General features: G+C 43.3%; 1 protein-coding gene across 2 annotated transcripts in view; it reads right to left on the minus strand.

The window, feature by feature from the left end:
• Positions 1-855: 855 nt before the first annotated feature.
• The window catches only part of XDH (xanthine dehydrogenase), an 82236-nt gene continuing 56970 nt past the window's right edge, over positions 856-26121 (minus strand). For both annotated transcript variants that reach the window (XM_002757891.6, XM_054245080.2), the window contains 12 exons: positions 17328-17519; positions 16984-17129; positions 16162-16243; positions 15532-15627; positions 14781-14909; positions 14030-14104; positions 9759-9811; positions 7475-7589; positions 6654-6719; positions 4863-5051; positions 3039-3215; positions 856-1468 (listed from right to left, as the gene is read on the minus strand). In XM_002757891.6, coding sequence (XP_002757937.3) covers positions 1418-1468; positions 3039-3215; positions 4863-5051; positions 6654-6719; positions 7475-7589; positions 9759-9811; positions 14030-14104; positions 14781-14909; positions 15532-15627; positions 16162-16243; positions 16984-17129; positions 17328-17519 — 1371 coding nt within the window. In that variant the 3' untranslated portion in view covers positions 856-1417. The remainder of the gene's footprint in view (positions 1469-3038; positions 3216-4862; positions 5052-6653; positions 6720-7474; positions 7590-9758; positions 9812-14029; positions 14105-14780; positions 14910-15531; positions 15628-16161; positions 16244-16983; positions 17130-17327; positions 17520-26121) is intronic.

The raw sequence follows: 26121 nt of genomic DNA on the forward strand, positions 1-26121 counted from the left end.
GGGATTAAATCACCTGTTGGAGTAATAAAAGAGACGTTTGTTCTTCTGTTCTCTTTACCAACCTCGGAAACTGGAAGCAATCTAAGCAGAGTTCATTAGACCAGGTATCATATGATAGTAAGAAAACCAAGCCTGAGATAGCTGCAGATCCCTTATGTAACTGGAGTTTTCAGGTCACATATTTATAGGCTTTTAGAGCAGAAGATGTGAGACAAGCCTTTACTGCAACCCCTATCACAGGAAGGGGAAATGACAGTCCAAGGTCACAAAGTGGAGAGAGAAGAGACAGAGCTGGAATGAGGACCCAGGCTTCTTGGCTCTTCTACCTCTGGTTGATCTTGACTTTGATAGCAGCATTTCTTTTTTTCTTTCTTTTTCTTCAGAGGCAAGATATTGCTCAGTCACTCAGGCAGGAGTGCAGTGGTGGAATCACAGCTCTTGGCAGCCTCCACCTCCTGAGCTCAAATGATCTCTCCACCTCAACCTCCCAAGTAGTTGGGACTACTAGGTATGCACTACAAAGACCAACTAGCTAAAAAAAAAAAAAAATTAAGACAGGATCTCTCTGTTGCTCAGGCTGGTCTCAAACTGCTGGGCTCAAGCAATTCTCCTATCTCAGCCTCCCAAATTGCTGCGATTACAGGTGTGAGCCACCCTGCCAGGCCTGATAGCATCATTTCCAGGTGGAAATTACTTTGGCTTCAAATGTAAAGATTAAACATACTCCTTTTTTGTAAATGCTCAAAGAGGAAGGGAAAGAAATCTAGAACATTGTAGGTGCTCAAAATTGAGTTGGTTGGATTTTTGTGTTGTAGAGTAATCTTGCTTTATGCAGATTAACAAAGCTGGACACAATTAACCTTGAATTTGTTTCATTCTTTATTTTAGTGATTCAAAGATGGTTAGAGGTTTTAATCTTGCCCCACTGCCTCATTGTAAAATTTGAGTATAGATTCAAGGTTATGCTTTGCTGTTCATTGGTTTGAAGGCAAGGCTTTCAGAGGAAGGCACACGATTTAAAGTAACTTTGGTTTAAGCTACTAGAGGTTTGTGGGAATCCTCTTCAAAGGACAGACACCATCAGAACTTGAGGTTATACAGGCTGTCCACTAAGTGGGGAATAGGACAAACCCTTCCTGACCCTATTCCAAGTACATGATTAAAAAAGACAGAAAATGGTCCTAATTGCATATTCACCATTTAGGCCTAAGAGTTTTGAATTTGTTTCTCATTATGTTTGCAAATTACATTTTTGATCAAAATCTTCCAATGCATTCGCTTGTCTTACAAATTCCGTCCTGATGCATCACAGCTCTGTCATTCTGTGACTTTTATAGATCCATGTTCTGTCGTGTGTTTCTCCTGCTCCATGGAAGCCCAAATGCAGCACAAGAAGACTCTGCTGGGGACTCTGTCTTCAGACCCTCACAGACCAGGGTTTGCAGTTTTCTGGTACACCAGTGACACACTAGGAAGGAATGACAGTGTTCTCATTGCCAGGGTCTGCTGATCATGCTTCCTCCACTCTCTTGCCTACATCACCTCCCACCACTGCCAACCACCATCCCAAGGCCAATCACCACTCTGCAGGCCCAGCTGTGGAGAATGCCCCAGGGCAGGACTCCTTAATTTCCTAGTCACTCATTTATTTTCATTGAGCACTTTCCATGTGGCAGGCATTCTAGTAGGCTTTGGAAGTATGGTGATGAACAATACAGATGTGATCCCTTTTGAAAACTCACCATCCTTAAAAAGTTCATAGAATCAGCTGCTCATGCAAATGCATAGCAAGAATTTTTAAATTGCTGGTATATTGTAATATAGAAAAGCATCTTTGTTTTAGGTCTGGGACCACAGAGAGGTTACTAAAACGATGGAGATCTGTGTCAGGCTGTTTGCAAAGAGCTCACCTTATCACCTGTGGGAGCTTATTGGGAGCCATGCAGCCCCAGTCCTCTCAAAGAAATGGTGTTTGGGTGATTGTCAGCACTGGGAGCCATGGTGGGAAGGTTCTGGGCTGTGGGTAGGTTGCTGCACAGCTATGGGCATCTTCACTGCCTGAGAGTGTCACACGGTCTGTGTAGTTTTCACTCCATAGCTAAAGCTCTTGGGGACCCACATGCCTCCTTCATCTGCTGTGCTGAAGTCTGGAGATTTGCCTGCCCCTGGGGCTTTCCTGTACCCTCCCCACTCGGGACCATGTGTACCCACTTTACCTCTAAATCCAAAAGGCTTTTTGAATTTTAAAAAGAGGATGCCCAACCTGAGTATCAGGAATAACCCAGCCCTGCTAACTCCACAGAACTTTAAAGCCATGGTGCAGAGCCCACTTCAGCAGCACTCAGAGGGTAAGCTGGTTCCAAGATCCCCACAGTGGAAGCATCGTCCCAGTAAAGTCTTCTTTTGCCAGGCATTGCTAACTACAAGCATCACATAGATGCTTCTTAAAGTGATTCCAATGACTATGGAATTCTTCTACTACTTTCCGCCACATACACCTTCAAGACAGTAAGCAATCACCCTATAATGCAGTCATCTGGTTTCCCAACTTTGCAAAGTCCTCAAGGACACCCGTGTGTCTCCAGCATCAGAACAGTACACAATAATCACAGGATAAATGTGGTTGATCTAATTAATTGTTTCCTCTTTTTCCCTCCATCCCCCCAATATTCATACAATGTCCTTAACATCAATTTTTAAAATGCTAGCAACTGACACTAAAGATTAGGCTCTCTGGAGTTGCATCCATCACCCTTATCTAGATAGAAAATAACAAAATCTGTGAGTTATGACTGTGCACCACGCATTCCTCCCATCTCTAAGAAGGAGGCTCAGCTACAGGCTACAGCTTTAAGGAGGTTTTTCATAATTCTCTCGCACGTTCGAGTGTGTGCTTCGTACCGCGCACAGTGAAGGGTGGCCACTGATGCAAGGCTGCCCAGTTAAGAGAGAGCCCACCACGTGTCCTCTGTGCAGGACCTTCCCTGTGGTTCGCCAGCCTATCCCTGGGCTGAGTGGAAGCTTGAGGGGCATCATACCAGGGTGGTGAACTTGTCCACGCATGCGTTGCGGATCTTCTCCGGGGTGGCAGGGCTGTCTAGCCGGAAGAGTTCCTTCGTGTTATTACCTGTGCGCTGTGCTCGAGCTGCACGGATGGCATCTTTGATGGCAAAGAAGATGGAAGCAGCCAGGAATAGGGGTGGCTCTCCAACAGCCTGAACACAGACAGGGCACAGGGCTGGGGCTCAGGCAGGCGGCCCAACCTCCACATCATCACCATGTGGACCTAGGAGGCCAGGCAGTGAGTTCTGCACCAGGAGGGCTGGTGGCACCAGGAAAGCATTGACCAGGCCACACTAAATATGGCAGGAAGGCACAGTCAGAATTGATCAGGGGCTGAGAACAATCTAACTAGTACATGGCTGAACCTTATGGGCATATTTCTTTGAACGCTTATCATGTAATTTTCTCTAACGACACCATGCAAATATAATGTACCATGTAAAGTTATACTCAATAATTGTATTTTACAGACCACAAAATCTGATGTAAGTTTTAACATTTTCCTCACAGTCACTAGCTGAGGGGAATAGTCTACCTGCAACTCTAATATCAACATTTATTGGCACCCACAGTCATATTTACAGCATCCCCAGTAATTATGGGCATAATAATGAACAATAATTAAAACACCTTCTAGCATAGGTTGGTTTTTCTCCCTGCAAAGTATAGATCAGAAACCACTTATATCAGAATCACTAAGAATACTTGCTAAAAATGTATGTTGTAGGGCCCTAAGCCACACCTATTGGAGCAAAATGCCTGGGCGTGGGGCCCAGACAGGGGCATTTTTATCATGAGCCCCAGTAATTCCCAAGCATGGTAAAGTAGGACAGTCAATGGCAAGGGTCACAATATGTCCCAGCTTCCCCTGCCCCCTACAGTAAAGTCCACGAGAGGAGCAAATGGCTGTTTCTTTGGTTACCAGTGGTTAGCTGCCCTCCTTCTTCAACCTAGGACTATATCCATGAGCTAAGCCAATTTTCAACCATTTCTTCATACTTATTAGAGATAGGAAGTAATATAAGACAGTTATTCACAATCCTCCAGGTATCTGACCAAGTTTTTTTTTTTTGAGACAGTGTCTCACTCTGTTGCCCAGGCTAGGGTGCAGTGTTATGCTCTCAGCTCTGCAACCTCTGCCTCCCAGGTTCAAAAGATTCTTGTGCCTCAGCCTCCTGAGTAGCTGAGATTACAGGTATGACCCACGATGCCCAGCTAACTTTTTTTATTTTTAGTAGAGATGGGGTTTTGCCATGTTGCCCAGGCTGAGCTCGAACTCCTGAGCTCAGGCAGTCCACCCACCTTGGCCTCCCAAAGTGCGTGAGCCACCGCAACCAGCCTGATTGTCTTAAGGTCGAGTATTGGCAACTGAAGGAGGTAAAAGGGTGTGTATAAAGGTGCTACCCCATCTGCAGTGAATGTGCTGATTCTCACTGGACTACAGCAATGCCGTACCTGTAACATCATCTCCTAGGATCAAGCACCAGTGATGTACTCCTGAGATACGGGTGTGGACCAGGATTTGAATGACCAGGTTTGATGAAGGAATCCCTCTAAATTCACCCAAAGAAGCAGGCTTCAGACCACACTAAGGTGCTGTCCTCAACCCAACTCAACTGTTCTCAAGCAGGACTGCCCAACTTTCCCACTGCCCCTACCGAGGTCAGTGTCAAACCATCTTCCCTCCTCAAGATATGCCCTTTGAAGGCCCACCAGATGGGTCACTGAGGCCTCTCCTTGCCCACTGGGGCCTCCCCCAGGGCAGATCAGAAGGCAGCACAGAGCCAGAGCAACGGTACCTTGGATGCATAGATGGCCTTTTTGTTGGGGCAGTCTCGGAGCAGGGACACCCTGAACTCAATGGGGATGCTGCCAAATGCAGGGATCTTGTAGGTGCTAGGGCCACGGGTGTGCAGGCTCCCTGCGGGGGAGTAGTGTAGCTCCTCTAGGGTGAAGAGGCCAAGGCCCTGGACAAATGCCCCTTCCACCTGCAGGATGGATGGAGAAAACAGTTACCCCGTCTCCCTCTTCCCTAAGGACAAATACCACTTGCCACAAAGGACACAAAGCCCCACCTGTAGTGCAGCCTGGAATGTAGCTAAAACGGCCCTCTACTTCTTACCTGGCTCCTGCCCCAGCCCTGGAGTAACCTTTCTGGACTTCTGCCAGGCTTTGGCTCAGGCAGAGCAAAGACATTAACACCGAAGGTCACGCTTCTGGGCGTGTTTCCCACTGAAACCTGCCACAGTGCAGATGGAGATGTTCCTGCCACTTTGCTACTAGGGAAACGGTGAGCCTAAGCTAAGAAGCAAGCTCGCAGGAGGATGTATTTGATAGTAGATTCTTTGAGACTTACCTCCATTGTGAATGCCCACCCCTGCCTGTCTCTGGGAGAAAGTGTCCCCACTGCAGCTCAGCTTACAGATCTCTTCTAGGATAACTGCCATGCTAGATGGGCCCACACATCAGCTCTCCCAGCCCCCTGTTTAGAAGAGTGACATGCAGCCTCAGTGAGCATTCAGAAGAGAAACCAGCTGGCAATCACCTTTGGGTCTGCGGTGCCTGGCTCGGTGTCTAGGCACAGCAGGGGACCATAAATGGTTGTTCAATGGATTAATGAACAGATTGACTAACAGCCAGATTTTTGTATATTCAGTAATTGTCCATTCGTGAGAAGTACAATTTGTATTTTCTATCAGATGCTCAATCTGAAATTCTTGATTTCTCCTCTGTTTTCTCCCATTTCACCTGTTCTTTATTTTGTTTTATTTTTTGAGACTGAGTCTTGCTCTATCGCCCCAGGCTGGAGTGCAGTGGTGTGATCTCTGCTCACTGCAACCTCTGCCTCCCAGGTTCCAGCAATTCTCCTACCTCAGCCTCCCAAGTAGCTGGGATTATAGGCACCCGCCACCACATCAGCTAATTTTTGTATTTTTTGTAGAGATGGAGTTTCACCATGTTGTCCAGGCTGGTCTTGAACTCCTGACCTCAGGTGATCCACCCACCTCAGCCTCCCAAAGTGCTAAGATTGCAGGTGTGAGCCACAGGATCCATCCTTATTTCACTTATTATTCCCAATAATTCCATATTCTCCTAAAGTGATTTTCTCTGGGACCTCCCTTTACTACTTCTGGTTAAGCCTTTATGTTTTGCTCCCAGGGCCTTTCACCACTCCATGTTCAGCAGCAACTACTTCCTGGGGTACAAAACTGTCCTGGGTAGAAGAGGAATGAGAAGACAATAAACTCTTCTGACCTCAGGCCCCACCGTCTGGGCATTGATCCCAAACTCAATCTCCATTCTACACTGTGCTTGCTCTCAAATTGGGAGTGTGCGCATGTCCACATGTGCATGCCATGTTTCCCCATTCCTCAGCTTGTTCTTTGCATTGTGAGTGCCCTTCCCAAGTTAACTCACATAAATCTGCTTTCTGCCTTGAGAGTTGGTTGAATGATCACCAAGCTGAATTCTACTTTTGGGGGTACTCCCTAGTTTCCATGTTTCAGCCTATTTGAAGGCAACCTCAGACAACGTGGAGACTGGGGCGCATTTGTCCGAGACTGTCACCAACATGGTTCCCTGAGCCTCACCTGTCCAATATCAATGGCTGGGTTTAGACTGGAGCCAACATCCATGACAATATCTGTGCAGAGGTTCTAGAGTAGACAGCAAAATACAAGCAGTTAGAGAAGAAAAAGATGTTTGGAATATGACAGGCGAGTCACAGTTACCCTCAGACTACAAGTGCTAACCGGAGTACATTTCCAAGCAGAAAGCCCTGGGTATGCTCAGGCAGAAACGTTAATGTTCCTACCAGATCTCTGCTGAAGTCTGAGTATGCAGCAGCTTGGCAGAGGTTGGGGAGATGCAATGATCTCTCAGTAACTGCACACACATTCATATGTGGGTAGTCAGACAGTGTCCCAGAAACCTGGGGTTTTGAATCTGAGTCTGGGTAGATCATGTACAAAAGAGTCAATATACTATGTTCCATGGGCAAAATCCAACTCGCCCCTGTTTTTGTGGGGCCTGTAGGCTAACATTATTAAATAGCTATAAAAATAAAAGAAAGAATATTTTGTGACAAGTAAAAATTATATAAAATTCCATTCAAATTCAAATTTCAGCGTCTATAGATCATATTTTATTGGAACATGGTCACACTTATCTGTTTACAAACTGTCTATGGCTGCTGTCACACTTCAGTGGTAGAGTTCAATAGCTGAGGCAGAGACTGTGTGGCCCACAAAACCTAAAATACTCTGTGGCCCTTTATAGGATGTTTTCCTGTCCTTAACATAAGGCATTATTTTTCCAACCAGAAAGTTCCTCTCTATCAGCTCTTGGTACTACAACTCAGTTGTTTCTCTTCTCTTTTCCACTAAGTACAAAAGTCTTGCAGACTTCTTACCTTATGATCTCCTGTTAAGCAGTCAATTTCTACTTCAGAGCAAGCCACCCCATAGGTGAAGTAGTGGAAGGGGTTCCCTGAGTTAGTCTCAAAGCTGTAGCCCAGATTGGGTGTCCTCGGAGAGAAAAGAGAAGATACTGCGTGTGTATTAACATGAACACATCCCCTTCCCTATGCACACACAGCTTGACCTGCAAAATCTTTAAACCCTACAAGTTTTTTTATTCAGCTGTTTTCCAAAAATGTCCATGTGTTTTGAGCAATTTGAACCTGTTAATGAAACCCAGGGAATCCAGAGTATTGTGTCTCTGGGCTCTCCCCCATTTTGCCAACAGCCGTTCTGTCCTCATTCTGTACAGCCTTGCAGTGTTTATACCATGTTGGCCTCCGCACAGTAGAAACAGAGGTGACAGGTCTGTCTGGGCTCACAAAGGACATGAAAGTCACACTCCAAAGATGTACTGAATTAGAATCCAAGGTCTTCAGGACAGAAGGTTCTGCCTGTGGTGGCTCTCAGACTGTTCACACAAGTCCACCTGCTCACCTTCTCAAGGTGAAAGCTAACAAGATCAGTATCTCTGCTAACCTGGGTGCACCTTTAAGCAGCCACTTCCCACCTGCTGGTCCCTTTGAAAGTTCAACAAATGATTTGAGGGAAATGACACTAATAGAAACAAATGCTCCCTTATATATTTTTTAAATTTTCAATCTGAAGTACCTTATACAACTCCACTTTTGCATGAGTCATATAAATATAAGTGTGTATCTATGCATTTGTGCATGTATATTCACACACCTACAGTGTATGGTACACTGACTCTATGTTATTCTATACACTACATAGGAATAACATGAGCTGATACGACCAGATCTGCACAAAAACAAAATCAGTATGAGGCTGAGGGAAAAGGCTTCTCCCAAAAGAAACCACCACCAATGTCTTTGACCTCTGCCTTCACCATGCTCATCTGGGTTCACCTTTATAAAACCTTCGTTTCGTGAACTCCAGAAATATAATAGAAATTTATAAGAAAATGTGTTTATGTATGTGTAGGTCAGATATCAATAGCCTAGAAAGCATTATATATAACTTATATATGGCTAATATATGTATAGATATTATACTGAATATATATGTTTATGCATATATATGGCAAAGAAATGTTTTATACATATATATAAGGCATATATATGTATAAACATATATTCAGTGTAATATCTATACACATATATATATATTAGCCATATGTATGTTCATATATATGGCATAAAAATGTTTTGTGGGTATATATGTTTACACACATATATACCTTATATATATACTTTATATATATACCATATATATACCTTATATATGTATAAATATATATGCCTTATAGATACATAAACATATATATGCCTAATATATATGAACATATGAACATGTTCATATGAGCATACATATGTTCATATATATTCATATAAATATGGCAAACAAATGTTTTATGCAAACAAATGTTTATGCATATATATCTTGCATATATATATTCATACATTCAGACAAGATATTTTAAAGAAACATTGAATTATTTTCCAAATATATTGATCTGTGAAAGAAAAGGTCCTAAACTTCCCAGAGATGGATAAAACATGATGACTGACAGTCAACACCATCATATCTTTTTACAACTGCTAAGTCAGATGGGCAGGGTCTCTAGCTATTCATGCTGCTCCTGCATTTAAAGTTGCAAAAGACATACACTCTCTTGAAAAATCTCCCTGTATTAATAAGGTTCCACTGTATGCTGCATTTTGTAACAGGACCATGTGCTCTAAATCCTCCTCTCACTGTATAAAAAGTATCCCACACACAGTACAGAGAAGCATTCATGGCTAATGGCAATGCCTAACTCAACACCAGACACCCTCGTTTCTGCAGGAGAACACTGAGGGAGGAAAGGTTAGGTGACTGGCCCCAATATATCATAAATGAGGAAACGGGAACAGGTTCAGCAGGACCACTGACTTCCTCAGGTGAAACGGTGCACCCTGAGGCCAGAACTAGAAGTCAGGTCTTCTGACACACAGCTGGTGCTTTCACTTCTTGGCACACAGCGTGGCGTGGCCATTCATGTATTTTGGAGCATCTTTAGACTGAAATTGCTGAAAGTCCATTGAAGAGATAAAAGTTTCAGTGGAGCTGCTCTCTCCTGACCACAGCCTGGCAGGATTCGGTGCTGGAAGGGACCAGTGAGCTTAGGATGACATCACACTATGAGCTGGGCAAGGACAGCACCATACTTACTTATAAAACCCAGTGGCAGACAAGCTCACTGTGTCCATGTAGGCAGCTGTGACCTGAGGAGAGGAGATGGCCATCAGGAAGGGAAAGTGACGTTTTCAGAAACCCTGAGCCGGCACTAAGCTTTCACGAGCTCACCTCCGCTGGCAGCCAATCAACTCATTTTACGAGTGACTCCCACTTCCATACCTTCTCACATTCTCCCTGGCACCACCTGCACCAGGTCCTCATTATCTGAAGCCTGGAACACTGTAGTCATCTCTTAACTGATCTTCCTGTCTCAAGTCGCCTCCCCAGCCCAGCCGAGTGGCCATCTTAACATACCACACCATGCATGTCACTCCCCTACTCTAGAGCTTTTCATGGCCCCTATTACCTATAGAGCAAATGCCTGACACTAAGAATCACAGTCTCTCTGGCCTTTTGTAGCACACCATGGCCACCCCAGCCACATTCAAGAGCTAAATCTCTCTCAGTTCTTCCATGTCCCATGCCTCTGCACCTTTATTAATGTGGTTCCTCTTCTATAAATGAGCAAATCCTTTTCTTCCCTCAACAACTACTTGAAGTTGCCTCTTCAGACTCCCCTACTTGGCCATTGTAAAAGCATCTTGCTATAATGCTCATGTGATCTTTAACATGTTTACCTTGTGCTTTTACATACGCTTTCCTGTTGATCAAACTATCCCTCCATTCTATTCCTTTGACTATATAATGTGCTTTTTTTGGTATCCCCAAACACTAGCACACACTCAGATTTAAGTTGCGCTTGATATAATTTATGTTCTCATCATTAGCAGCCACCAAGCTCTTTTCTATGTCACAGACACTCTTTAGCACTTTGCCTACATTATCGCACTTATATTCACTACAAACCTAGAAAACCTATACTATTATTAGCCTCATTTTACAGATAAAACTAAGGCTTAGAGATAAAGACTTCGGCCTAAAATCTGCACTAGTCATTTAACATACTGTGTGCATGCATGTGTGTGAGTGTGCATGCATGCTTGTGTGTGTGTGTGTGTGCATGCATGTGTATGTATGTGTTGTTGACTGTGGCTCATTTATTGGGGTTATCTATTTACAAGGCACGCTGGTCTACATGGCTGGTGGTTGAAGACAAAGCTCAGATCCACAGGTCAGATGCTAGAGCACTGTTGTCAGGACTGTCGTTAAAAATGTTTTAACTGCCTGCTAAATCCATGTGAAAACCCAACTACCAAAATCAAGCTACGTTCATGTGCTATCGGTACATGTGGTATGAAGAGGTCACAGGAGGCATAGTAAGATGAGTGAGTTTGAGAAAAACACCGTGTTTTCTTTGAATCTACTGAGGAAGATTTGCAGTGAGTTGGTTTATGTGCGGTCACATTTGGTGTGTTGCTCTTCTGCCCAGTTCTAGCACTGAGGAAGATTTGCAGTGAGCTGGTTTATGCGCGGTCACATTTGTATGTTGCTCTTCTGCCCAGCTCTAGCACTGAGGAAGATTTGCAGTGAGCTGGTTTATGCGCGGTCACATTTGGTGTGTTGCTCTTCTGCCCAGCTCTAGCACTGAGGAAGATTTGCAGTGAGCTGGTTTATGCGCGGTCACATTTGGTGTGTTGCTCTTCTGCCCAGCTCTAGCACTGAGGAAGATTTGCAGTGAGCTGGTTTATGCGCGGTCACATTTGTATGTTGCTCTTCTGCCCAGCGCTAGCACTGAGGAAGATTTGCAGTGAGCTGGTTTATGCGCGGTCACATTTGGTGTGTTGCTCTTCTGCCCAGCTCTAGCACTGAGGAAGATTTGCAGTGAGCTGGTTTATGCGCGGTCACATTTGTATGTTGCTCTTCTGCCCAGCTCTAGCCCTGAGGAAGATTTGCAGTGAGCTGGTTTATGCGTGGTCACATTTGGTGTGTTGCTCTTCTGCCCAGCTCTAGCCCTGAGGAAGATTTGCAGTGAGCTGGTTTATGCGCGGTCACATTTGGTGTGTTGCTCTTCTGCCCAGTTCTAGCACGGAGGAAGATTTGCAGTGAGCTGGTTTATGCGCGGTCACATTTGGTGTGTTGCTCTTCTGCCCAGCTCTAGCACTGAGGAAGATTTGCAGTGAGCTGGTTTATGCGCGGTCACATTTGTATGTTGCTCTTCTGCCCAGCTCTAGCCCTGAGGAAGATTTGCAGTGAGCTGGTTTATGCGTGGTCACATTTGGTGTGTTACTCTTCTGCCCAGCTCTAGCACTGAGGAAGATTTGCAGTGAGCTGGTTTATGCGCGGTCACATTTGTATGTTGCTCTTCTGCCCAGCTCTAGCCCTGAGGAAGATTTGCAGTGAGCTGGTTTATGCGTGGTCACATTTGGTGTGTTACTCTTCTGCCCAGCTCTAGCACTGAGGAAGATTTGCAGTGAGCTGGTTTATGCGCGGTCACATTTGTATGTTGCTCTTCTGCCCAGCGCTAGCACTGAGGAAGATTTGCAGTGAGCTGGTTTATGCGTGGTCACATTTGGTGTGTTACTCTTCTGCCCAGCTCTAGCACTGAGGAAGATTTGCAGTGAGCTGGTTTATGCGCGGTCACATTTGTATGTTACTCTTCTGCCCAGCGCTAGCACTGAGGAAGATTTGCAGTGAGCTGGTTTATGCGCGGTCACATTTGTATGTTGCTCTTCTGCCCAGCGCTAGCACTGAGGAAGATTTGCAGTGAGCTGGTTTATGCGTGGTCACATTTGGTGTGTTACTCTTCTGCTCAGTGCTAGCACTGAGGAAGATTTGCAGTGAGCTGGTTTATGCGTGGTCACATTTGGTGTGTTGCTCTTCTGCCCAGCTCTAGCACGGAGGAAGATTTGCAGTGAGCTGGTTTATGCGTGGTCACATTTGTATGTTGCTCTTCTGCCCAGCTCTAGCCCTGAGGAAGATTTGCAGTGAGCTGGTTTATGCGCGGTCACATTTGTATGTTGCTCTTCTGCCCAGCTCTAGCCCTGAGGAAGATTTGCAGTGAGCTGGTTTATGCGCGGTCACATTTGGTGTGTTACTCTTCTGCCCAGCTCTAGCACTGAGGAAGATTTGCAGTGAGCTGGTTTATGCGCGGTCACATTTGGTGTGTTGCTCTTCTGCCCAGCTCTAGCACTGAGGAAGATTTGCAGTGAGCTGGTTTATGCGTGGTCACATTTGGTGTGTTGCTCTTCTGCCCAGCTCTAGCACTGAGGAAGATTTGCAGTGAGCTGGTTTATGCGTGGTCACATTTGTATGTTGCTCTTCTGCCCAGCTCTAGCACTGAGGAAGATTTGCAGTGAGCTGGTTTATGCGTGGTCACATTTGGTGTGTTACTCTTCTGCCCAGCTCTAGCACTGAGGAAGATTTGCAGTGAGCTGGTTTATGTGCGGTCACATTTGTATGTTGCTCTTCTGCCCAGCGCTAGCACTGAGGAAGATTTGCAGTGAGCTGGTTTATGCACGGTCACATTTGGTGTGTTACTCTTCTGCCCAGCTCTAGCACTGAGGAAGATTTGCAGTGAGCTGGTTTATGCGTGGTCACATTTGGTGTGTTGCTCTTCTGCCCAGCTCTAGCACTGAGGAAGATTTGCAGTGAGCTGGTTTATGAGCGGTCACATTTGGTGTGTTACTCTTCTGCCCAGCTCTAGCACTCCAGTACTGAGGAACAGTGCGGAGCTGCCCACTGATGTTTCCACCTCCTGGAGGAGCCACAGCCTCCCACCTGCGAGGGACTCCCTTGTAGCTTCCCTCTGAGGTTTCTGACATTCATGCCACTGCTCTAGAAGTCAGAGAATTGGGCTCATTCGTATTATAGGTGCTGGTTCTGTCATTCCCCAAATCACAGGAATGATAGAAATTCTTGGGTGATATTTCTCCCCACATTCTCACAGAGGGAATCTCAGTGGACCCAGACTCAAGAGATGGAGATTTGAGGGAAACCAGGCTCATCTGGGACAAGCAGGGCATGGAAGCCACTCCGGTGAGCCTAGACTACCCAATGAGTCGTGTTCAGCAGGCACCCACCCTTTCAGTTTCAGGCAGCGAAAACCCTGATCCCCACAAGGCTGTCAAGATCCTGGATCAAAAACGTCCTTCAAATGGCCTCCCTCAGGGATGAAAGCTATACAGAAAGAAGCCCAGCCAGCATGAGCATTTACTTGTCCTCTAAAATCACACAAATCACCTCAACTTGTCTCTGCTGTTCTGACTAGATCATTGTCTCCTATTGCTTGTTTGGGGTCGGAATGGAGGCCCTGCTGTCAATTTTCCTCTCCTTTGCAAAAGTGACTTGGATCAGCTCAGACTTACCCAGTCTTCCCAGGAGCCACTGGGATTCTTCTTCTTGTAGGGTTCCAGCCTTTTCAGGATGGTCTGACAAGCTGCCTAAAATAAACACCCCCCACATCCCAGACACATCACTCCTCTGTATTCTGTACCCAGGCAAAACTGAAGGGCCCCAGAAAGGTTACCTCCAAGTAATGCTGTGCTCAGGGTGCTATTCAAACAGCCTTGCCACCCACTCCAGAATGATGAGGCCCAGGGTGGAATCCACAGGACCTGGCCAACAGGGCCACCACTAGTTGCTGCTTGGAGAGTGCTTTGTGACCCAATTCTTAGGCTGACGGAGGGTGAAATGTTCGAGGGATCCCCAGGGAGGTGTCTTCTTCCCTCAAACTCCTTGTTCAAGTACATCCCCCATATGGGAGAGGAGCAAGTGGGGCCAACCTGATTCTATAACCAAATTTCAGCTTTAGTCCATTGTCCTGCGGCCAGTTCCGGCACCAGGGTGAATTTCCAGAAGCCTCTGTTTTCCCTCAGCATCCTCATCTCCCCATCCTGTACTCATCCTTCCTGGTTTTGAGGGCAGTGATTACGATTCTCAGGCCTCTCTTTTAGCTTGAGACTTGGAGAAACAGCATCCTCCTGGATAAGGGAGCCAGAGGCCTGGCCAGAGCCAAAGAGCCTGCAAGGAACCCTTCTAGCTCCCACCCAGTGAGACTCTCCAGGCCCACAGCCCTAGGCTGGCCCTCTGCTCTGTGGGCTCCCAAAGGCTTCTTACATAGATGGCCTGTCCATTGAGGTCAGCGCTGGCAGAGGCAGCCGTGGGAGAGGTGTTGGGCACAGTGTTAGTGCTTGTCTCGCTGATATAAATCTTAGAGGTGGGGATTTTCAGAGCTCTGCTGGCCACCTGCAAAAAGAGAAGACATTGCCCTCTAGGGAAGGAGCTATCATGGGGCTTGGCTGCCTTCTCCCCAGGGCAGGATTCACATTCACTGTTCCAGGCAAGAAAACAATTTTGTAAGCTCTAATCCCATTGACTGGGATGTCCTCACACCTGGCTGAATTTGAAGGAGCACTTGATGGAGTGGTTTGGTTGGATAAAAAAAATTACAAACTGACAAACAGTGCCTTTTTAAACTAACACTGACTTTTCACAAGATCCAATCTGGCCAGTCTCCATGCACCAAGCAGATGTGCTGAGTCTAATCCAGCTCATCGTCCTGGCTCCACTCCGAGGAGTCTTTTGGAGTGTGGGAAACTCATGACCTTTACACACACAGCATGCCCACCTCACATGCTGAGAATGTTGGTAATAGCAATGTCCTCAAGGGTCACCCGGTCAAATCCTTTGCACAGATGAGGAAACTTGAGTTCAAGTGGGGGAAAAGACTTGCCCAAGGCTACATGGGCATCAGCAACAGGGCCACCCAGACCCCAGGCCTGCTTCTGCTCTGGTAGGTCCCGCTGCTCAATTTCTCACACGACTTCCCCTCACAGCAGACACCACGGTGCCAGAGAGGGCTGCTCACCTGGACCATTTTGGTATGAAGGCCTTGGCCCATCTCAGTCCCCCCGTGGGTCAGCAGCACAGAGCCATCTGTGTACACATGAAGCAGGGCTCCTGCCTAGGGAAAGAGAAGGATGCCAGACACAAAATTCAGTAACTTCCAGCTCAGTAAGATTTGGGACCAAAGGTATGGAGCCTGGGAACAAGAAAATCAGCAGCATTTTGGATGTAAATCTCAGACAAAAATTATGGCAGTTAAATCTCATGATTTAATTATGTGACACTTCAGTAGTTTGCAGAAGGTTTTCTTATGTTTCTCTCTGTGTGTTTCTTGTTCTCAAAGGGAAGTAGGTCAAATATCTGTCCTCACTCTATAAGTGAAGAAATAGAACAAGAAAAAGAGAGTAGCTCTCTCCCGTCTGATAGCAAGGAAAGGTAAGAACTAGAGGTTGATCCCAGATCTCTGAGTCTCACTGCCCATGACATACTGGACAAATAGGACTGTACAAGTTCAACTTTTATTTAAACAGCAAATAGTTCCTCCAGTAAGCCCTGTTACCAGTGATAATGAAATTTCCCTTGCAATACTGTAAACACGGGGAAAATGGGGCCCCAGTCCAGGGAGGTGGACACAATTCTATAAAGCAATTACCTGATTCAGAAAAGGAATTGTGAAGCTTATTCCAAACTTGGTGGGAATGATGCACAATCCTCTCTTTTTCCAACAATTCTCCCTGAAGAAAAAGGAACATTCTGATAGAAGCTTCTCTAGCGTATTGAGATCATCAACATGTTTGGATCAAATCAAAACAGGACATCCTTGGGGTTACCCAGATAGTCCTGTAATAACGGAACTATGCCTCAATAATGTAGACAAAAAGTCCTGGGAGTCTTGACTTTAAAGTGTCAACACTCTTCTTCCCTGAGTACCATTGGTACTGGATCAGAGTGCCCTGGTAGTCTTGGACTGTCATCATCTCCAGGAGGCAGTGTGTCTCACTGACAATAAGAAAGCCTTCTCTGTGCTTCATATTTAATTATCTGAGTAACTCTGTGAGGAAGACAGAGCCAGCACAATTATGCCCCCTTTTCAGATGAGGAAACTGAGGCCCAGGGAGATGTGGAGTGACTCCCAAATTCATATTTATAGATTAGTGTCAGAGGCAGGTGCATAACTGTGGCGTGTCAGTCCTGGGTCAGCGTTCTTTATAATATGGTATGCCCAGAAGGTGTACAAATGTGTAAAGATGAACCACAACTGACAGGCTATGACACCGATTGCAGGCTGTGAGCCCACCTGCCCCGGGCTGGAGATGATTATAAGATCTTGAAGAGATGGCTATGAATGAGTTGGCAAACTCAGCAGTCTCATACATTATCCATTACCTTATTAGCTTCCTATTTTGGGGTCAGCAGAAAGGCTGTAGGATATGAAACCCAGGAGAGCAACTGGACCCCTACTCCCAATGCTTACTTGTTGAACTTGTCAACCCCACTCTTCCGAGCATGATACTGAGAGCTTGCTAGGCATTCTTCCCAGCACCTGGACAAGGTGAAACCCTCAAGCTTCTGGTTGAAGTGTGTCAGGTCCCCTTCTTTGTACAGGTTTTTCCTCCGCACCTTCCCAAGGAGAGAGACACAGAGGCCTTGTTGGTGGCAAGAGACTGGGGGCAGGGCACAAGCTAAAGTTAAGCTTTCAGGCCCCTCAGCAGCCCCTGCCTGTCATCTGCCCCCATGGGAGTTGCCCAAGATACAAAGCCGCTCTCCCCACAAGTAGGCTAACCTACTCTGGCTTGTGCTACCAAATTCTCAGCTTACCTCCTCTGCAGGCAACCCACAGGTCACGGCGACTTCACTCATCCAATACTCGGCAATGAGCATCGCTTGGGGCCCCCCAAATCCCCGGAAAGCCGTGTTGGAGGGCAGGTTGGTCTTGCACAGCCACCCCGTGCCCCGGATATTGGGGATTTTATAGCAGTTGTCCATGTGGAATAGAGCTCGTTCCATAATCTGAAGCAGAGGAAACAAAAGTGGGAGAGAACAGTGTGCTGATTTCATTGGCTCCTCAAAGTAGGAACTTCGAGGACTGTATCCGTTGCCTGCCTCTCCCTTCTGCACTGCAGCTGCTCGTCTTCAGCACAAGATATTTCTTCCCCGGGAGACTGCAGCAGCACCTTTTTTATTTTGCTGTTGTTTGTTTGTTTTTTGAGACGGAGGGGTCTCACTCTGTTGCCAGGCTGGAGTGCAGTGGCACGATCTCGGCTCACTGTAACCTCCGCCTCCCGTGTTTAAGCAATTCTCCCGCCTCAGCCTTCCAAGTAGCTGGGACTACAGGCATGAGCCACCACGCCCAGCTACTTTTTGTATTTTTAATAGAAACGGGGTTTCACCATGTTGGCCAGGATGGTCTCGATCTCTTTACCTTGTGATCCGCCTGCCTCTGCCTCCCAAAGTGCTGGGATTACAGGCGTGAGCCACCGCGCCAGCCTGCAGCAGCATCTTTACTGCACCTTATGGACCTACTAGTCCCCTCATTCAGGCCCTCTGTGGAGAAGCCCCTCCCAGAGCCTCTAGTTGGAACTAATCACTTGCCTCTTTTTGAAAATAGTTAACTTTTAAAAATTCATTGTTAATTAGTTTTTATTCCTATGAAACTTGTACTGCAAATAGTTTGAAGTGTCACGTAAGTCATGGTATGAAAAACAGTAGCTTCTTCCACTTTCCTTCCTTGCAGTCTCCAGAGCAACTACTTAGAATTCTCACAGCTTATCCTTCATTAGCTATTTAACTCTCACATCTCTAGATAATGTGGCCACATTGCTATGTCTTGACTTTTTCAGTTTTAGACTTTTACCTTGTCTTCCTTCTATGAAAAAGGAGAATTTTGTTTTGGCTTAGCCCCCTCCCTCCAGCCTTCACCTTACCAGCTTCCTATTTCCCAGTATAGCTGTATTTTGATTGGATCAGTAGTCAATTTAATATTATAACTCTGCAAACGTTACTTACAACTGAACCATGTAGTTACATTATAATTTCTTCTCTCTTGATAATATTTTTTTTACCCTGGAGTTAATAATTGTCTTTATTTTGTATCTGCTTCACTGTCTATGTACTTACTAGTAATCCAACTTAGAGTTTTCCTCAATTCTAAAAATCTGCTCCTAATGTATTTTCTCTTTTCCCTCCTGAGTCCTGCTTCCAACATGTTCGAGCACATTTGATTTTCTATCCTAGAGCCATCTGGCCTACTCCAGTTTAAATTGGCTGCCCACTAGATCTGCTTCAGCTGCCACCTAAGGATTTAAATATTAAATCTCATGGTAGGATCCAAAGGGGTAGAGGGATTCATCCCAGGGACTTCCTTTAACCTCTCTCCATACTGAATCTCCTGTTCCTGGATTCCATGCCTCTCCCTTTTAAAAATTTTACTCCCTCATTTTGTTGGAGTACATCCTTTAGTATCTTCATAAGAAAGGGGTACACAAAGAGGAACATCTTTGACACCTTGCATATCTGAAATGTCTTTATTCTGCTTTCACCTTTAATTGATGTCAGCTGTATATAGAATCCTAATTTGGAAGTAAGCTTTCCAGTTTTTCTCAGCAATTTGAAGGCATTTTACTAGTAAAGCCTACCTTCCTACTACTGAGAAGTCCGGTCAACTCCTTCCTAATTCTTGAAAAGAGTTCTGTTTTTTTCTTCCTGAAAATTGCAAAATCTTCTCTTTGTCCTCAGGTTTGTAAATTTCGCAATGTTATAACTTGGCATAGGTCCATTTTCTTTCATTGTGCTGGTTATTGTATGGGCTGTTTTAATCCCAAAATGTATGCCCATCAGTTTTGGAAAATTTGTTGAATTATTGTTAGCTTCCCCCTCTGTTTTTTCCATTTTTTCTTTCTGAAATGTCTATGATTTGAACCTCTTGAACTGATTCTCAAATTTTTTGTATTTGCTCTATTTTTTCATGTTGTTTTTAATTTTTGGGATATTTATCGAGTTTCTTTCAACCATTCTGCTTTCATGGTGTCAGTTCATGAAAGCTAATTTTTATTCTTTGACTGTTCCATTTTAATAACATTCTGTTCTTTCTTTAAGTTGTAATATCTCATCTCTCTGGAAAAACCAATGCAGATTTCATTTTTCCATTGTTTGTTTTACGTTGGTTTTAGTTTATTTCCCTATGTGTACCCTCTCTCTCCCACAAGTTGCCTTATGTGTCTTTAATAATTTCAGTCTTAGTCATCCTAGATGATTTTTCTGTCTCAATTAATTCTACTTTTGCTTTCCCTTAGTACTTTATCAACTTGTAATTCTTTTTCTTTCATCATCTATTTCCCTTGCCATATTGTGAAGTTTTTGAGGGCAGAAACAATGTCATATCATTCTTTATGTAGCCCCCTGGGCACTTAATAAATATTTGCTAGATTGAATTAAAAATCTTGTAAGATGTCTAGGGACAAAGACTGTACATTTTCGACATGAGGTTTCCCATACCAAAAAGCATGTCTTATATGTGGTGAGAACACGAAATAAGAATGCTTCTTGTTTTGAACAGTTTTAGCCCTAGATCTGAAGTGTGAAGTTTCCTCACTGAGACAATTAGGCAATCCTTGGCAGAGAAAAGTGGGATCCAAAGGGGTAAAGGGGAATGTAGGCTTTTCCTGAAAAGTTTAACTTATTTTTTAATTAATTAATTAATTATTTATTTTTAAGACAGTGTAACTCTGTTGCCCAGGCTGGAGTGCAATGGTGTGATCTCAGTTCACTGCAACCTCCGCCTCCCAGGTTCAAGTGATTCTCCTGCCTCAGCCTCCTGAGTAGCTGGCACTACAGGCGTGCACTACCATACTGAGCTCATTTTTGTGTTTTTAGTAGAGATGGGGTTTCACCATCTTGGTCAGGCTTGTCTCAAACACCTGATCTCATGATCCACCCCCTCTCGGCCTCCCAAAGTACTGGGATTGCAGGCATGAGCCACTGCACCTGGCCTATTTATTTATTTATTTAAGAGACAGGTTTTTGCCATGTTGGCCAGGCTGGTCTTGAACTCCTGACCTCAAGTGATCTGTCTATCTCGCCTCCCAAAGTACTGGGATTATAGGCATGAGCCACCATGCCCAGCTACCTCTTTTTTTTTTTTTAAACAAGAATCTGTACCTATGTAACTCGTATGGTTATAAAATTAAGATTTAAAAAACTGTGAGAAGTGGTATCACCAAGGTAAATTTGTTAATTCTCACAATTGACTTTATTTCACCCAAGCCCTCTAGTTATTTTTCTCAACAACTCAATATTCCAAGTTCATCTGCCAAAGCTTTGACCACAATAATGAGGAGTGCATAACTCCCACTTCTGGTCTTACCCTGATCATTTATAATGTGACTGGAGTAGCAGCAACTGAGACTAAATATGAAAGCACACAGTAATTACTGTTGACATTACTCAGGGTTGTATCTTGTGAGAAATTCAACATTAATGTACCGTATGGAGACTTTCACTTCCATATTCCCACTAAGTACCACCAAAACTCTGGAATTCTATACATTTATTTAAAATCAGCCACAACAACAATGTAGAATACTCTGAAAAGTGGAGGGGAAAAAAAGCCAGTCCCAGTAGGGACTTTGCAACCCAAGGAATGACATGATGGTGAGTTCCAAGGGTTTCCTTTTTGCCTCATATATCCCAGACTTGGGGCAGGAGCTGGCAATCCAGAAATGCCATTGATGACAGAGACCACAAAGCTCACTCTATTTCCCAAATCCTTTTATCTCTGGCCGAAAGACCAGGAAAAAGGCAGCCTAGCAAAATTGAACACTTTTAGATAATAAGTATCCCAACCAAACATCACAGAAAGAACAAAACTATGGCCTCATTCCTACTCACACCTGCAAAAGCTCAGTGGGAGCCTGGACTTTCACATTCATGAGGCTGTTATGAGATACTCCAACACTCTTGATCGGGTGGTGCCAGAGGAGGCCAGGTAGGGAGCTGAGACTTTCATTGCTGATGGCCAGTCATAAGGCTGTACCCACACCCTGTGGAGTCATTGGAGAACATATTGACTTCCTCACCCACCTAACAAAGACATACCACTCTTTCCTTCCATTCTGGTGGTGTCAGAAGAGGTCTAGTGAAGAGTCAAGACTTTTAGCACAAGCCAGTAGTAAAGAGGTCACCCACACCATGATGTCCATGGAGAACACGTGGAATGTAGATCTCCGACCTCTGCCCAGAAATAAGAAGGAGTTGTTCCTACTCTGGGTATCAACAAAGGCCAAATGGAAGATCAAGACTTCTGTCTCCACCTAGCAGTAATGAGGTGACATCCACCACTACTAGAGCAAGGTCAGAAAGAGCCAATTAGAAGAGAAGGCTTAAATAAGATTCAAGGTCTCAGAAGATCATCATCATCATCACCACCATCATCTGTACATTAATGATGGATTTTTCCAAGTTTCAGTGAAAAATCACTTGTCATACCAAGTGACAGGAGGATCTCAAACTGAATAATAAAAGATAACCAGCAGATGTCCTCACTGAGGTGGCAAAGATATTAAAATTATCTGCCACAGTTTTAATGCAGCCACGAAAAAAAATGCCTCCAAGATCAATTATGACCACACTTGACACAAATAAAACATACAAAGCTTCCAGAAATAAAAGATAGTCTCGGCAAAGACAGAGAAGATATGAAGAAGAACCTAATGGGCCTTTAAGAATTGAAAATACAACAACCAAAATAAATAGTTTATTGCATGGATTCACATTCAATGGCAGAAGAAGAGAGACAGGACATAGAAGAGAATCAGTGAACGGAAGAATAGATTAAGATATATTATCTGGTCTGAACTGTATTGAGATTATGGAATGAAAAAAAATAACAGTTTCAAGGACCTTTGGGACTACAACAAAAGCCCTTACCTTCATGCCATTGGAGACCTGGAAGGAAAAGAGAAAAAGAGAAGAGCTTCAAAGTACTCAAAGCAATAATAACTGAAAAATTTCCAAGGTTTCAAGATCTATAAACTTACAGATTCAAGATGCTTAGTGATCTTGAAACAGGATAAGACTGAAGAAATCCATGATAAGTCATATCATAATTAAACTTCTGAAAACTAAAGACAAAAAAAAATTCTTGAAAGCAGCCAGAGAATATGACAACTTACCTATGGAGTGGGGAGAGGGGTGGGGTTAAGGCTAATTGGAATGACAAAGGATTTCTCGTCGGAAGCCATAGAGACCAGAACAAAGTGGCAGTTTTTCAGGTACTGAAAGAAATGAACTGTTAACTCAAAATTAATTGCCCAGTAAAATTATCCTTCAGGAAGAAGAAAAAGAAATCAAAACATTCTCAGATGGAAAACTAAAAAAATGTGTCCCCAGCAGACCCATAATAAAATAATGACTAAAGGAAGTTCCAAACAGAAAGAAAAGGATAAAAGAAGGAACCTTGGAAAACTGAAGGAAGAAAAAACACTGCAAGCAAAAATGGGCACAAGCAGTAAGCTTTCTTTCTCCTCAGTTTTTAAAATTGTCTGATAGTTAAAACAAAAATTAAAATACTGTCTTTATATGGTTCTAAATGGAAGTAAAGAAAATATTTAAAATTAAAATAGCATAAATGGGAAAGGGCAGAGTCATAAAGGAAGGTAAGTTTTTTATACTTCACAAAAACCAGTAAAATGAGAACTTCAGTAGACTGTGATAAGTTGTGTATATATAACATAATACCTTGAGCAATGACTATAAAACTGTGTAAGAGATACTTTTAAAAAGCACTGTAAATAAATCAAAATGGAATTTTAAAAAAAGTCGAAGTAACCCACAGCAAGTCATACAAAAGAATACAGAGAAATGAAAGCTGATAGAACAAACAGAAAACAAAAAATAAAGTGGCAGACGTATGCCCCAACACATCAATAATTGTATTACATGTATACAGTATAAATACAATTAAAAGAGATTAGCTGAATGTATTTAAAAATATGACCCAACTACATACTATCTTCAAGAAAAATCACTTCAAATATAGTAATGTAGGCAAGTTTGAACATAGAAGGATGAAAAAAAGATATACCATGCAAACATTAATCAAAAGAAAGCAAGCATGGTTTTATTAACATCAGATAAAGTAGACTTCAGAGCAAATACAATTATCATAGACAGAGAGAGGGAGATTATATAATGATGAAAGTGTCAATCCTTCCAAAAGACAGCAATACTAATTGTGTCTGCCCCAAACAACACAGCTGAAAAATACAGAAAGTAAAGACTGGTACAACTAAAAGGAGAAATAGAAAAATCCATAATTACTGTTGGAGGTTTCAATGCTCCTCTTTCAAAATTGGTAGAAAAAAATAGGCAGAAAAGCAGGAAAGGTATAGAAGAACTCAATACCACCATCAAGATCTAGTGGATATTTACAGAACATTATAGCAGTGTTGGGAAAAAGAAATGCCTCCCCAAAGATATATTCACTTTCTTTCTTTTTTGGGGGGGTGGGGGCAGTCTCACTCTGTCACCAGGGCTGGAGTGCAGTGGCTCCACTGCACTTGGCTCCTGGTTCAAGCGATTCTCCTGCCTCAGCCTCTCCAGTAGCTGGAATTACAGGTGCCCACCACTACACCCAGCTAATTTTTTGTATTTTTAGTAGAGATTGGGGATATATTCACCTTCCAATCATGGAACCTGTAAATACCACCTTAAATGGCAAAATATGTGACAAAGTTAGGGATCTGGAGAGAAGTAGCTTATCCTTAACTACTGGAGAGGACCCTAAATGCAATCACATGTCTATAAGAGAGAAGTATAGGTAGACAAGAACAGACACACAGAGAAGGGGATGGGAAGACAAAGACGGAGACTGGAATGAAGCAACCACAAGTCAAGGAGTGCCCCCAGCCACCAGAAGCTGGAAAAGGCCAGGAATGGATCCTTCCCTAGAGCTTCCAGAGGGAGTGCAGTCCTCCCAACACCTTGATTTCAGATTTCTAGCCTCCAGAACTGTGAGAAAACACATATTCATGATTTTAAGCCACCCAATTTGTGGTGACGTGTTGTAACAGCCACAGGAAACTAATACACAGCCCATTAACAGTAAAATACACATTCTGTTTAGGTATCCATGGGACTTCTATTGAAACAGACCATGTCCTGGGCCATGATATGAACCTCAACACATTTCAAAGAATTGAAATCAGAGAGAATGTGTTCTTCAACTAAAATGGAATGAAACTCAAAATCAATAGAAAGCCTCAGGATAGAAAGATAACAGGAAAATCTCTAAATACTTGGAAACCAAACAGCATGCTTCTAAATAACCAGGGATCAAAGAGAAAGTGTCAGGGAAGTAAACAAACGAGCAGCCAAAAATACAAGAAAAAAATGAAATACAACATACCAAAACTTATGGGACCTGTCTAAAATAGTGCTGAGGGGAAACTTTATAGCACTAAACTGAACACATTAAAAAAGAAGAAAACATTCTCAGATAGCTATTTTAAACTTTAAGCTTTCAACTCAAGAACCTAGAAAAAAAGAAGCAAAATAAATCCAAAACAAACAGAGTGAAGAAAATAATGATAAGGGCTGAAATCAGTGAAATTGAAAACAAAAACAACAAAGAAAATCAATGGAACAAAAACCTCGTTTTTTTAAAAAAGGAATAAAATTGGCAAACTTCTGGCAAGACAGAAAAACAAAGTGAAGCCACAAATTACCAATATCAGAATTGAAACAGGGGATATCAACACAGACCCTGAAGACATCAGAAGAGAAATAAGAGCACACTATCAATGATTCTACACACAAATTACCAATATCAGAATTGAAACAGGGGATATCACCACAGACCCTGAAGACATCAGAAGAGGAATAAGAGCACACTATCAATGATTCTACACACAAATATTTTTTGATAACTTAGACAAAATTAAATTGAGCTCATGTACAGAGTGGAATGATGTTTACCAGAGGCTGGGTGGGGGGAGCAAGGACAGGGGATTAAAGTGGGGATGGTTAATGCATACAAAACTACAGTTAGAGAGAATGAGTAATATCTAGTATACGGTAGCACACCATGGTGACAATATGGTGTAATATTTTAAAATATATAATAATTTATCATATATTTAAAAATAAATAAGAGTAGAATTGAAATGTTTCCTAACACAGAAAAATGATAAGTTCTTGAGGTGATGGATACTTACACTACCCTGATTTGTTTATCCTGATAACACTGTATGCCTATATCGAAACATCATCTATACCCTATAAATATATGCAACTATTCTTACCCATAACAATTAAAAAACAAAACGTTTTTAAATGAATGTCTCAAAATACAAAATTGCCACTTCAATATAAGACAGATAATTTGAATAGTCTTAGAACTATTAAGGAAATTTAATCAGTAGGTTTTTTTTTTGTTTTTTTTATTGCATTTTAGGTTTTGGGGTACATGTGCAGAACATGCAAGATAGTTGTTTTAAGGCTATCAGAAAAGAAGTCTCCAGGTCCAAATGATTTCACTGAAAAATTCTAACAAACATTTAAAGAAGAATCAACACCAATTCTACACAATCTCTTCTAGAATTAGAAGAGGAATTCT

Source organism: Callithrix jacchus, chromosome 14, assembly GCF_049354715.1.
Source record: "Callithrix jacchus isolate 240 chromosome 14, calJac240_pri, whole genome shotgun sequence".
Taxonomy (NCBI): domain Eukaryota; kingdom Metazoa; phylum Chordata; class Mammalia; order Primates; family Cebidae; genus Callithrix; species Callithrix jacchus.